Below are 13679 nucleotides of genomic sequence, written 5' to 3'. Positions count from 1 at the left end.
AATCTCCGTATTTTTTTACGCATTTCGCAAAAAAAAAAAAATAAATAAAAAATTCCGAAAAATGTGAAAAATGAGTAAATGGGGGTGGGGGAATCGAAATTTTGAATTTGAGATTTTTGCCAATTTTTTTTCAGAATTGGAATCTCCGTGGGATTCCGTAAAAAAGTAAAGTTGGAGTGGGTGGGTTATGTCTCCACCATGTGCACCAGTTGTTAACTACTCTACTCTGGCAGTTAAAATTAACTTTCCACAAGTGTGGTACGCCATTTTAAAGACTTAAATAAAACTCTAATTATTGGTATGTTAATTGGCAACCTTCACATAACCTTAATAACACGCCTGTTCGCTTTGTTTATTTTCAGATATATTACTAATTATGGAAGATCAAGTTACAAAGAAAAGTAAGTAATAATAATTTCTGTTATATATTTAAGACATCTATCAGTTGGTGTTGATCATATAACTGCACCTGTATGTGTAGGCCTTGGGCAAGGTTCATTTTGTGTAGCTACCTATGCATGCAAGTTGCATTTTTCCATATAACCAATGTCTTTCAATGGAAGAGCATGCCAAATATTACTTTGGATTTGTATAGCAAGATTTGAACTCAGAATAGAAAGCTCCAGAACAAATATTGTGAAGCTTTCTCTAACAACTCTGCCAGTTTGTCACTTGCCTTTGGAGAAAGCCTTTAACAGGGTCCCCTAATCCCCTACCTTGTGGTCAATGCGGAAACTGGGAATAGACTAGTGGTTGGTAAGAGCTGTCAGTAAGGTGAGGGTTGGCAACGAGTATAGTGAAGAATTCCGGGTAGAAATAAGGGTTCACCAAGGATCAGTCTTCAGCTCCCTCTTATTCATTATAGTCCTCCAGGCAATAACAGAGGAATTCAAGACAAGCTGCTCCAGGGAGCTCCTCTATGCTGATGACCTTGCTCTAATAGCCGAGTCACTGCCAGAACTAGAGATGAAGTTTCGGGTGTGGAAGCAAGGTTTAGAATTGAAGGGCCTTAGAGTCAACCTAGCAAAAACTAAAGTCTTAGTAAGTAGGAAGGCTGTCAAATCACAAACTGCTCGATCTGTAGAAAAGGCATGGGTAGAAACTCTATATGATGATGTACCCGGTGTAAGCTATGGACACAAAAGGTGCAGCAATATCAAAGGAAGGTTAACCAGGAAGATAGTTTTTGTGTGTGACAGATGCACAGAGACAGTAAACACTGAAGATGTACAGAAAACAGATTCCATCACATGCCAGGGGGGAAAAACTAGTAGTAGTTAATAGCTTCTGCTGTGGGGGTGGTTGCTCTGAGAGTGTAGCGGCTAGAATAAGAATAGCCTGGGCAAAGTTCAGGGAGCTCCTACCATTGCTGGCAACTAAGGGCCTCTCGCTCTGGATGAAAAGTAGACTATAATGTACGTGTGCAAACTGCCATGCTACATGGCAGTGAAACATAGGTCATGACTGCTGAGAAATGAAGCTAGTCTGATCCACTGGATGTGTAATGACGGAGTGCAAGCACCCTGAGAGAAAATTTGGACATAAGCATCAAATGTGGTGTGCAAGAGAGATGACTGTGCTGGTATGGTCATGTGTTACGTATGGATGAGGAGAGCTGTGTGCGGAAGTGCCACTCCCTCCCTAACTGTAGAAGAGATAGACCCAGGAAGACGTGATGAGATGGTGAAGCATGACCATTGAACATTGGGCTTCACAGAGGCAATGACAGGAGACCGAGACCTTTGGAGATATGCTATGATTGAGAACACCTGGCAACTAAAGTGAGATCGCAGCCATGGCCGATGCCAGTGCTGCATGTCTGCCCCATTTAAGAGTACCTATGATATGCTTAAGAAGACCTGTTGAGTCAAGTAAAACCAAAATCGCAGCTGTGGCTAGTGCTCCCTGACTCGCTCCCGTTCTGTTGGAATGTAAAATACATCATCTGAATGTGGTTGATGCCAGTGTCCCCTGACTAGCGTCCGTGCCGGTGGCATGTAAAAATCACAATCCGAACGTGGCCGATGCCAGTACACCCTGACTGGCTCCCATGCCAGTGGCACGTAAAAAGCACTATCCGAACATGATCTATGCCAGGCCTGCCTGACTGGCTCCTGTGCCGGTGGTACATAAAAAGCATCTACTATCGGAGTGTTCGGTGTTAGGAAGGGCATCTAGTCAAACCATCCAACCCATGCCAGTATGAAAAATGGACGTTAAACGATGATGATGATGATGTCTGTATAATCAGATTGGTGAGGTTTCAGAACATTGTCCATGCCTTCATCTTAACTGTGAGGTCCACACAAAAAGTGTTGGTGTTTTGTTAAAAAACACTGGTACTGTGCCATGTGAAAAGCACTAGTTATGGGGCCATGTAAAAAGCACTCAATACACTCTGTAAAGTGGTTGACATTAGGAAGGGCATCCAGCTGTAGAAACCAAGCCAAAGCAGACTATGGAGCCTTGTGCAGCCCTTGGTCTCAAGAGTTCTTGTTAAGCCATCCAAACCATGCATGCATGGGAAACACGTTAAATGATGATGATGAGTGAGAACATTTATTCATTTAAAATCTCTTTTTCTAACCCAGCTAGCATGGGTTGGATGAATACATATTATCATGGCTTTGTTTCTAAAGTAAAATGCACCTTCTTTGTTGCCCTCACATGCTTTTCAAGAGGTTTTTCTTTTTCAGAGTCAATTTTCTGACGCGGAATGTCTACCACTACTCTTTCTACAGTCTTGAAGATGTGTGTTGCATATTCAGTCTCAGTTAATTATCTTTTCTTTCTTTCTTTCTAGAAAAGAAGTTGAATAAGAAGCGGAAGCAACAGATTAAAACAAATGGTTAGTTACAAATAATTCTGTTATTATTTAATTTTTATTGTTATAAAGGCTTATGCTGTTTAAAAGATTATACGTTTTGTTTATCTTTTAGCAAAAAATAAAGAAACCACTAAAAATATTAATATCCTACCATTTCCAAGAATTAAAATTTCTTGTATGTGGTTAGAATGATCTTTAACTTGAAAGGAATAGTTTCAAATGATGTTTCTGTAAGCACTATTATATTTTATAAAAGGATTATGCCATAGACAATTTGAACTATGCTAATATGAAAGTCAGCTGTTTTCATGTGGAATGTGGTACAATTTGGGAATTTACCTTCATTAAAATGTTTAGTAAAGGGAGTGACTAAGTATACAGAAGCAGGCACAACTATGGTTCAACAACATCTTTGATTTCCAGATGGAACCACTAGATGGTGCAAACAACAATGTAAAATTTCTCACTTTTCTACTTGTGATAATACAATTGTAGCTATGTGAGAATATTGCCATTTTGTTTCCTGTTGTAGGGACTTAGTAATAATGGTACACCCCTCCCACATAACCTAGTCACTGTGACTAAAGAGAAGTAGTAGGCTGTCAGAAATAGTCATGTCTACTGGTTACTAATAAACTCGAGGATTTTAACAATTCAGGCGGAGTTAACAAACTCAAAGTTTTTGTGTGAATTTTATGGAGAAAAAGAAATCGTAAGAATAATGGAAAATTTGTTGGCTGGTTTGCTTGAGTTGCAAAAACAACAGCAGCAGATTCAACTGCAAGAACAACAACAGAAGTGACAACAACAACAATTAATTTTACACCAACAAATGCTGCAATTAATGAAGTTGTCAGGAAATTTAGGAAAAATGTTCTCGCCAGACTATGTCATGAACTCCATAACAGAGTTCAAATATGAACCAGATGAAGGAGTTACCTTCAAGGCATATTACAGAAGATATGAGCAAATCTTTGATAAAGAATGTAAAGATTGGGACGACAAGATGAAAATGGACTATATCTTAAGAAAATTGGCGGCAGCAGAACATGAGCGTTGCAACAATTATGTATTCCCAAGAAAACCTTCGAACATAAACTTTAATGACACAATAGATATATTGTGTTAAAATTTTCCGTGAAAAAAGTTCATTGTTCAACACACATTGGAAGTGTCTGAACAATGACAAGGACTACATCACATATGCTGGTAGAGTAAACAGAAAGCGCGAGAAGTTTAAGCTGAATGAATTAACGCCAGATTTTTACACATGGACTTACTGCCGAAAAGGATACAGAAGTTAGAACTAGAATTGTTACAAAACTGGAACAAAATCAAGATGTAACCCTACAACAAGTGTCAGAAGAATGTGAAAGGATAGTCAAATTAAGACATAATACAGAGGAAATTGAATGTAAAGATTGTTTCCAAGTAAAACAAGTGCGAAATATTCAGAATAGAGATGAAATGTTTTCTAAAAAAAAACATGACAAAAATCAGGAAATAAACCCATGTTTTGTATGTGGAAGTATATACTGGAGGAAAAAATTGTCCATTTAAGAAAGCAGAGTGCTTTTGTTGTTGTAATATTGAACATATAAAGAATGAAGATGATAAAATGTCAGAACAAAGGAAAAAGAATAAATAGTATGTCATTGGAAGAAATTGATAATACAGGTTCACAATCCTTTATCTGGAAATTTAAAATCCGGAAAGCCCCCAAAACCGAACTGTTTTGTAGAGGGTGGAGCATGTCATAACATGGGTCGTCTAGTGTGCAAAAAGCTAACCACTGTGACCCATCTCATTCAGGCATGATGTGGTGATGCTTGGCAGGTCGGCCACCACTAACCACCAGGCATCAGTTGTGGTTCAGCACTCGTAGAGAGAAGGCATCCATTTGCTGTCTTTATCTTGATAATTTATCCTGAAAATGTCAAAAAAAAACTAAAGATGCCCCAATGGATAACAGTGAGAAAAAGAAAAGGAAATATCATTATGAATAGAAAGTGGCTGTTACTACAAAAACTTGATTGTGTTGTGTCTGCGGCAGCTCACTGAAGAATATGACTTAAGAAGCAGAAAGACAAATTACTCAAATTTTATAGTGAGAGTGATGATTATAAAATAACGAAAAATAGGAAAACTCTACTTAGGGCAAAAAATGAAGAGCTTGATTGTGTGGTGATAAAATGGATTCAACAATGAAGAAAGGAACATATACCACTGAATGGTTTGTTGGTCATGAAACAAGCTAGAATATATCATAAAAAATTGAACATTGAAAGATAGTTTCAATATTCAGGTTGGCTGCAAAAATTTTAGAAGCGTCATGGTGTAAAATATTTGAAAATCTGTGGTAAAGATCATATCTGATGAAAACCTTTCTCCTGAACAGATTTACAATGCTGATAAATCAGCTTTGTACTGGTGCTATGTTCCCCCAAAAAACTTTAACAGCAGACGAGACAGCACTAGCAAGGAATTTTACACTCCATGAAGAGCAACTATAAAAATAATTGTGTGCTTGATGCAGTCAACAAAGGAGTAAGAATGCAAGACTACTTGAAAGAGTTCAGTTTAAGGATGCTATTTACTCAGTTGCAAATGCATAGAATGAAGTTGATAAATCAACAGTAACAAATGCCTGGCACAGAATTTGGCTAGTTGCACTGTTTGATGAAAACGATCTTATAGATAATGAGTTTGGAGGATTTCATGTTACTTATGAGATGATGATATTAAAACTTGTAACTTACACTAAAAGTTTATCGTGCGGAAGTTTAAGCGATCTAGAAGAAGTGGACATTGAAGAAATACTAAACCTTGACAATGATGCACCTGTTGTGCATTCCTTGAGTGATGGGGAAATTATTAAAATTGTGTTAAATTTGAATAAGAATGATGACAGAGAACATAGGTGAAAAAATTCCTGTAGACAATATGGTGAAAATTTGTGATCAGTTAAAGCTGGCCTTGAATAACATGCATTTATCAGTGAGCAACAAATTATGGTAGTTTACTCAAGGAGAAATTGCTTAGAGAGAAACCTATGCTAATGAGACAGATGACACTTGAAGAAGTCTTTTAAAATGCCCTCTCTTGTAATGCTACTTAATCACTTGAGAACCCTATCCCTGGCCAACCATCAGAGGTTTGCTTGCAACCTGATGACGATGTTGGTGACACTGATGGACCCTAACTGCAGTTACATATTTAGCTTAGTTTGAACCAATTTGGCTCTAGCATATGAATAAACTGTGATACCATTTGTAGTCTTTCTTTATTCAAATTAGTGCAAATATTTAGGCGTCTCTCTGCAGAAATATTATGGTAATGTGTATACCTGTACTTGTGAATTGTGTATTTTTGTTTTAAATTATCCCACTATATTTTGTTATTTGTGATCTTAATTATCTCACTATTTCATTTACCAGTATATTACTTTACAACTATTTATTTTCCTCACTAATTGTGAGGAAAACAAACACATGTATACATGTGTTTTTGTTACTGTAGTAGGACGTCTGTTTTGATGTTTAGTTTATAATCTGGTGCAGCTGGCTTTTGTTCTGAAATTTGAAAAAAAAAGTCTGAAATTCAGAATACAACTGTCCCAAGTGTTCTGGATAAAGGATTGTATACCTGTATAACGATGAGGAAATTCATGAATGTGAAAATAAGAAATTCATGTTAAAATGCAGTATGACACTGGTTTTAATATCACCATTATAAACAACAGAAACGTGGAAATATGTCGGTAAGCCGAAATTAATTAAATCATAAAAGGTAATAATATATGGTGTTATGGGGAAAACGATTATATTTTTTTGGTGAATTCATATGTAATGTAACATTTCAAGGTCAAACAAAAAAGGCAAAGATATATGTGTCAAAAAGCTCACTTAATTTATTCAATACAGAGTGGATGGAACTATTCAAAGTATGGAATACACCCATAAATGTTTTGTGTGGAAATATAGTTGGTTCAGTAGACTGTTTGAATGGCTAAGGGACTGAAACAAAAATTTGCAGTAAAACAAAATGGAATATCTGTAAACCAAAACAAAATAAAAAAATTGCCCATGGTAAAAAGATGTTCCACCTGAAATTTGCAAGTGTAAAAAACCTTAACTGTGATCAATTTTTTCATGAATTATTTGCAAGATTTGGTATCCCAGACAAGATAGTATCTGATAATGGAATGCAATTTGTGTCTATTGAATTTTTAAAATTTCATGAAATGTTCACGGTAGAACATAGAACTACAGGGCCATACCATCCCAGATCTAATGGACAGACAGAACGCTTTGTTGATACCTTCAAAAGAGCCCTTAGAAAATTGAATAAGGAAGTCATGGATGAAATAGCTCTACAACAATTTATAAGAGTGTACTGTTTGACACCAAATCTGGATACACCAGCAGAGCTGATGTTTGCAAGGAAAGTAAAATCAGTATTTGATAAATTGCTACCTGGCAAGAAAAGAAAAAGTGGTGAAAAGGTGTAAATGCAAATCAAAGAAGTTGGAGGAACCGAATGAATGGTTGTATGACACAGTTCATGTACCAACGCCACTACAGGTGATTGAACTGAACCCAGGCGTGAAAATAGATGCCAAGTGTAAAAAATATTAAGTTGTAGGGAAAAAATCATTGTCAAATAAAATGACACTTCCTAAGAAAAACTTAAATGAGGAGATGTAGGGAATTAGTGATAATGGTAAACTCCCACGTGACGGAATAACCTAGTCACTATAAGTAAAGAGAAGTACATGAAATACCAGAGTATGTAGTAGGTGGTCAGAGATAGTTGTGTCTTACTGGTTTTACTAAGTATACTGTATATTGAAGTGGGCATTATAACAATCCAACATTTTAAGGATTATAACATTTCTCTAACTAGTTACTTGATCATTATCATTTAATGTCTGCTTTCCATGGTTACATGGGTTGGATGGTTTAACAGGAGCTGCCCAAGTTAAAATTGTCTATTTTGACATGGCTTCTATGGCTAGATGCTCTTCTTTATGTCAACAACTTCACACAATGTACTGGGTGCTTTTTATGTAGTACTGGCACTGGCATGGGTACTTTTATGTGGTGCCAGCATGGATGCTTTTATGTGGCACTGGCATGGTTGCTTTTACATGGTACCAATGTATGACGCCATGAGTGCTTTACACAACACCAACACCCACAATCCCTTAAGGGAAAGACCTCATGGCTGCGAGAGGGACATAGAGAACATTCCTGTATGTATAGATGGCCAGTTTTAATTAGCTTGATATGTCTTTTCAAGCACAACAAACCACCAGGAGTCTTGGTCCCTTATCACTGTGAGGCCCAATGCTGGAAGATCCTTTCTCACTACTTTGTCCCATTTCTTCCTGGGTCTACTGTTTCCACAGGCTCCCTCCACAATTAGAGATTGGCACTTCTTTTTGCAGCTATCCTCATCCATATGCGTCACATGACAACACCAGTGCAGTCTTAACTCTTGCACACTACAGCTGATACATCTTCTACCCAATTTTTCCCTTAAATCATTTACACTTTGTCATACATGTGCACTGACATTACCCATTCAGCAGAGTTTGCTGGTTTCATTTCTTTAAAGCCTTTGTATGTCCTCTGTACTCATAGCCCATGTTCCACTGCCATGTGCCATAGCTATGTACACTCTTAAAGAGAGACCCTTTGTTACCGAAGAAGCTATTTGATCCCTGAACTTTGTCCAGCTTGTTCTTATTCTAGCAACTATGCTTTCAGAACTTCCTTCTCCACTGCTAACTTAGTCATATAAATAATAGAAACTGTCTACTGCTAAGAAATATCCTGGACATTTGAGGGAGTCTATTTTCTGAACATTCTTAGTGTTTATTGTACCTGCACATCTGCCACATGTAAAGGCTACTTTTTCTGTTAACCTTCCCACGATATTGCTGCACCTCTTATGTGTCCTTAGCTTGCACTGGGTATGCTTTATGGAGGTTTTACTCACACCTTTCCTGCATATTGAACAGGGATATTGCCCTGAAAGGATCAGTGATTTGACTGTTTTCCTACTTACTAGGACTTTGGTCTTAGCTAAATTAACTCCAAGACCCTTAGATTCCAGACCTTGCTCTCACGCCTGAAATTTCTTCTCTAATTCATGTAGTGATTCAGCTATAAGAACAAGGTCATCAGTGTAAAGAGCTCCCAAGGGCAGCCAGTCTAAATTCCACTGTTATGGGTTGGAGGACTATGATAAACAAGAGGGGGCTGAGAACCAATCCTTGGTGAACTCCTGCTTGTACCCTAAATTCATTGGTGAACTCTTGCATGTATCCCAAATTCTGCTATATGCGATGTTAATATGAAATTCATCAAGTTGTGTGGATAAAAGACAAGGGAAAATTTGCCAAGATACTAAATATACCATGATAATTTACCATTGAATTCAGATGTTGCAAGCATAGGTGTCTGGTTAAGAAGTTTGCATTACTCTGTGTTCAGTCCTATTGCATGATTTGAGTGTTGTCTACCATAGCTTCAGGTCAACTAAATCCTTGTGAATAAAATTGAGTGGGTAGGCAGACTATGTTAGTTCTTGAATGTTAGACATGTGTAGAGCCTGGTTTTAACTTATCTGACCTTTGGATTCTTTTACTAAAGGTCACTCCATTGCCTGGATATAACTCAGTATCCTGATGCAGTGCTTCTTGCAGCAGCTCATAAATTTTGGTTCCTTTCCTTCTGTTTCTCTTGGAGGCCCTGCAAAAAAATAAAAGTGTCCTCCTTCAATCTTTCCTCTCTGATCAAACCATTAAAAATATGTAACAGAAAAAAAAAAACCGATTTTTAGCAATGTAATTAATTAAAATAGACATTTGCAATGTTCTAGGTTTTGAGGATGAAGTTCAAAAGAAAAAGAAAAAACTTGAAAATGGAGTTGTTAATAAGATGGAGCCTCATGTTGAAATAAATCCCAGTAAGTAGTCATTATTTTTTATAGGCAGATTGTATGATGCCTGTGTATGAACAGCTATGTTTCATGGCTGTGAGACATAGGCTGTCTACTGAGGATATGCAAAGAATTGAAAGAAATGAAGGTAGTATGCTTTGCTGGATGGGTAATGTCAGTGTGCATTTACAATAGATTGTAAGTGATTTGATAGAAAAATTGGGTGTATGGCATCACATGTAGTGTGCAAGGGAGAAGACTCTGCTGGTATGGCCATGTAATGTGTATGAATGAAGACATTTGCATCATGAGGTGCTGACAATTTGAACTTTAAACACACCATATAAACCCTCATAACTTTTCTATTTTTAGAGATTTTAAGAAAATTGTACACATAGGAAATCATATTATCATTGTCATCATCGTTTAACGTCTGCCTTGATTATGCAAAAACCAAAAACATTTTTGTGTGTGATTTAAGGACTACTCAACTATTATTTTTAGCACATCTCACAACCACCTGATACCCTCCTTGCTTCTTTGTCACTCTGATGTATTGATGGTTTTCAATACTTTTCTCCCCATAAACACATTTAATAGTCTATTGCTGGGATATACGCAAAATATTCAGACTGTCCATATTTTAAACTCTGATTTAAAAAAAAATTCGAAAGCATACTTTTTTTTTAAATTCAAAAAATTAAAAAGAGATTTTTCTTCATAGAATATGGATTCTTATGTGTAAAACACAAATATGCAAAATTTTCTGGAAATTCAAAAATATAAAAAAGTCATGGGGTTTATATGGATGGTGTGCTTAAAGCAGAATTCCACAAAAAATCCCTCCAAAAACTCAAAATGATAGAATAAGTACCAGACTTAAAACATAAGTATTGTGGTTGATTTGTTTACCTAAACCCTTCAAGGTGGTACCCTGGCATGGCCACAGTCCAATGCATGAAACAAGTGAAGGATAAAACATTTATCTTATCAGAAGTTCTTTTATTAAAGTGAATACACATTCTTTTCAGAAGCAATGAAAAGGAAGAAGAAACTGAAAAAGAAGGAAAAACAAGGTGAGCACTTCTGAATAAATGAAAACTAATTACTTCATTGTAATATCTTTAATTAGTTTCAGTTGTTTGTTTAAGATTTGTTTTTCCATGTAGAATTATTTGAGGCAGGATTTTACAATTTGATCCTTGTCCTGTGAAAACCCTTATTTTCATATAAGGAATGGGGTAACAAAAGACCTCTCTCTCAGAATGAAAGGCGGATTGTTTAATTCCTGTATATGAACAGCAGTGCTTCACGACTCTGGAATTTGAACTGTGAATGCAGAGGACATGAAAAGACTTGAAAAAAATGAAACAAGTATGCTCTGATGTATGTGCAATGTCAGAGTGCATGTTTGACAATGCTAGAGAAAATTTGGGCATAAGAGGTATCAGATGTTTTGTACAGGAGAGAAGACTGTATTGGTATGATCATATGATGGATGAGGATAACTGTAAAGAAGTGCCAACCACTAAACGTGGAAGGAACATGTGGAAGAGGTAGACCTTGGAAAACATTCTCATTCATATGTTGTGATGGAGAAATACACGAGTATTATTATAGTAAAAGATATGGATGGTAAATAAAATTAATACACTTGTCGATGTTCACATACATTAGCATACTTCCCTTGTACACGCACAAACATACACAGAGTTGTAATGCTGTTTGATTTATTTTTTCAGGCTAGCAGAGTCACCTGATTGATATGTTATCAGGTGGCTGTCTGGCTTCCTGAAGTTGGTGTTGCAGATTAATAGGTTGCTTGCATCACAGAACTCCAGTAGCTTAGTTCCCTCTTCGTTTCGGGAACCAATTCCATGGCCACCATGAACACCATGGAAGATACCAGTTTGCCGTCTGACATGCCCATTAAAATCTCTATCCGTAAAAATGTCATTGCCACTCATCCAAATTATTTTTGTTTAATGAAAATTTAATAAAAATCTCTCCTTGGCCATTATTAGCAATTCTGATAACTTTTGGATGTGAATTTTGCATGAGTAGAAGCTTTTTTTTAACATTTTTTATCCTGAAAATCACCCGCGTAAATTACACGGGTGCACAAGTTACATGGTTTTTACAGTAAATTAATATCTATTGATAAATAACTTGGACTGAGCCTTGGTGATGGTGGTTGGGTACTGAAAAGTGTAGTGGTACTTCTACAGGTCCTGCTTGTACAGATGACTCCTCAGAAGTATTAAATGTAATGTTTACTTGTTTTTCATATTTCAAGCTTTAAAAGAGGAATCGACTAAGGAGATTTCCAAATCAAATGAAGCAGAATCTATATCTGAAATTGAGACTGATGCTGATACTGTAGAAAATTCTCCAAATGCATCAGATTCTGGGAAACAGCTTTACTCAAAAGGGAGTTTAAAGGACATTGAAGATCTTGATACTGAAGAAGAACCTGAAGACCAACATGAACGTTTTTGTAAGTTTTTTTATTCTTTCTCTACATACCCTCGTAAAAACTTTTCTAATAAATTCTTCTGAGTCTGATATCGATGTCATCTGTCACTTGAACATCTTATTAAAATGGCACCTTGTAGACAGCAACTAAATAATATACAGAGAAACAAAAAACAAGTTATAAGCAATGAATTGTTTGAAATAGATTTATATGATTTGTAATGACTGTAGGGAAAGAAGCACATCATGTGTGTGTCTTTGTCTTGACATCCAGTAATTGTTGTAAATGAATGTCCTTTCCAGTATTCTGTTGAAATATATCTAATCATGAGGAAACAAGTAATAGGTGGCATCCAACATAGAAAATCTACCTCAATAAACTCTGTCAGGCTTATCCAAGTCTGACAGTTTATTCAGTGAAAAGTGGACTTTAAAATGATGATGATAAGGAAAAAATTCTGTTTGATGACAAGTTGCCAGAAATAGCAACCTAATCATATCCTACAGTCTTAAAAACAGTTGAAAGGATAATTAGATAAAGAAGTTCTAGATACCTGCTCCATCCAATGTAATGATTATGGCTAGAATGTCTTTGATCAGAATTGATTTACATCTAAACAATTGTTAATTTGGTTTGTAATGATGGTTTGAAAATTTCTTTGGGGTTTTGAAGATCTTGGTTTGCTACTATGACTAACTCAGTGATGTCATCATTTATACATAGATTGTTCTTTGGCAAAGCGTTCGTTTTCATTTAAATATTTATCAGGTATCAAAAATTAATTGAAATTGTTTCGTGTAGATAGTGTCTAAAATGTATTCCTAAATGTGGAAAAGATCTGCCAGTGTGTATGTTAGTATTTCTTGTAGAAAGATGAGTCTACTTTTCTTTGAATAATTTGCTATATGTTTAATACATTAAAAGTCAGATTGAATCTTGCTTGCTTGCATTGTTACTCAGCCAAACTGATGCATAATGGGAACATACTATGAATTAGTTCCCCTTGAAATGTAAATATGAATGGAACAAAACAAATTTCGTGTAAATTGGATGGTTGTGAAGGCACGGGAGTGGCTGTATGGTAAGTAGCTTGCTTACTAACCATATGGTTCCGGGTTCAGTCACACTGCATGGCACCTTGGACAAGTGTCTTCTACTATAGCCTTGGGCCGACCAAAGCCTTGTGAGTGGATTTGGTAGACAGAAACTGAAAGAAGCCCATTGTATATATGTATATATATGTGTGTGTCTGTGTTTGTCCCCCCAACATCGCTTGATAACCGATGCTGGTGTGTTTAGCGGCAAAAGAGACTGATAGAATAAGTACTAGGCTTACAAAGAATAAGTCCTGGGATAGATTTGCTCGACTAAAGGCGGTGCTCCAGCATGGCCGCAGTCAAATGACTGAAACAAGTAAAAGAGTATATT

General features: G+C 36.4%; 1 protein-coding gene across 2 annotated transcripts in view; it reads left to right on the top strand.

Moving 5' to 3' along the window:
- Window positions 1–13679, top strand: part of LOC106872015 (uncharacterized) — a 55130-nt gene that overhangs the window by 1389 nt on the left and 40062 nt on the right. Inside the window, exons 2-6 of one of the 2 annotated variants that reach the window (XM_014918830.2) lie at window positions 363–401; window positions 2804–2848; window positions 9716–9802; window positions 10807–10851; window positions 12072–12272. In XM_014918830.2, coding sequence (XP_014774316.1) covers window positions 377–401; window positions 2804–2848; window positions 9716–9802; window positions 10807–10851; window positions 12072–12272 — 403 coding nt within the window. In that variant the 5' untranslated portion in view covers window positions 363–376. Of the gene's footprint in view, window positions 1–362; window positions 402–2803; window positions 2849–9697; window positions 9803–10806; window positions 10852–12071; window positions 12273–13679 lie in introns of both variants that reach the window. The other variant, XM_014918829.2, reaches the window with a different exon arrangement.

This window comes from Octopus bimaculoides, chromosome 10 (genome assembly GCF_001194135.2).
Source record: "Octopus bimaculoides isolate UCB-OBI-ISO-001 chromosome 10, ASM119413v2, whole genome shotgun sequence".
NCBI lineage: Eukaryota > Metazoa > Mollusca > Cephalopoda > Octopoda > Octopodidae > Octopus > Octopus bimaculoides.
This window is presented reverse-complemented; position numbering and strand designations above follow the sequence as displayed.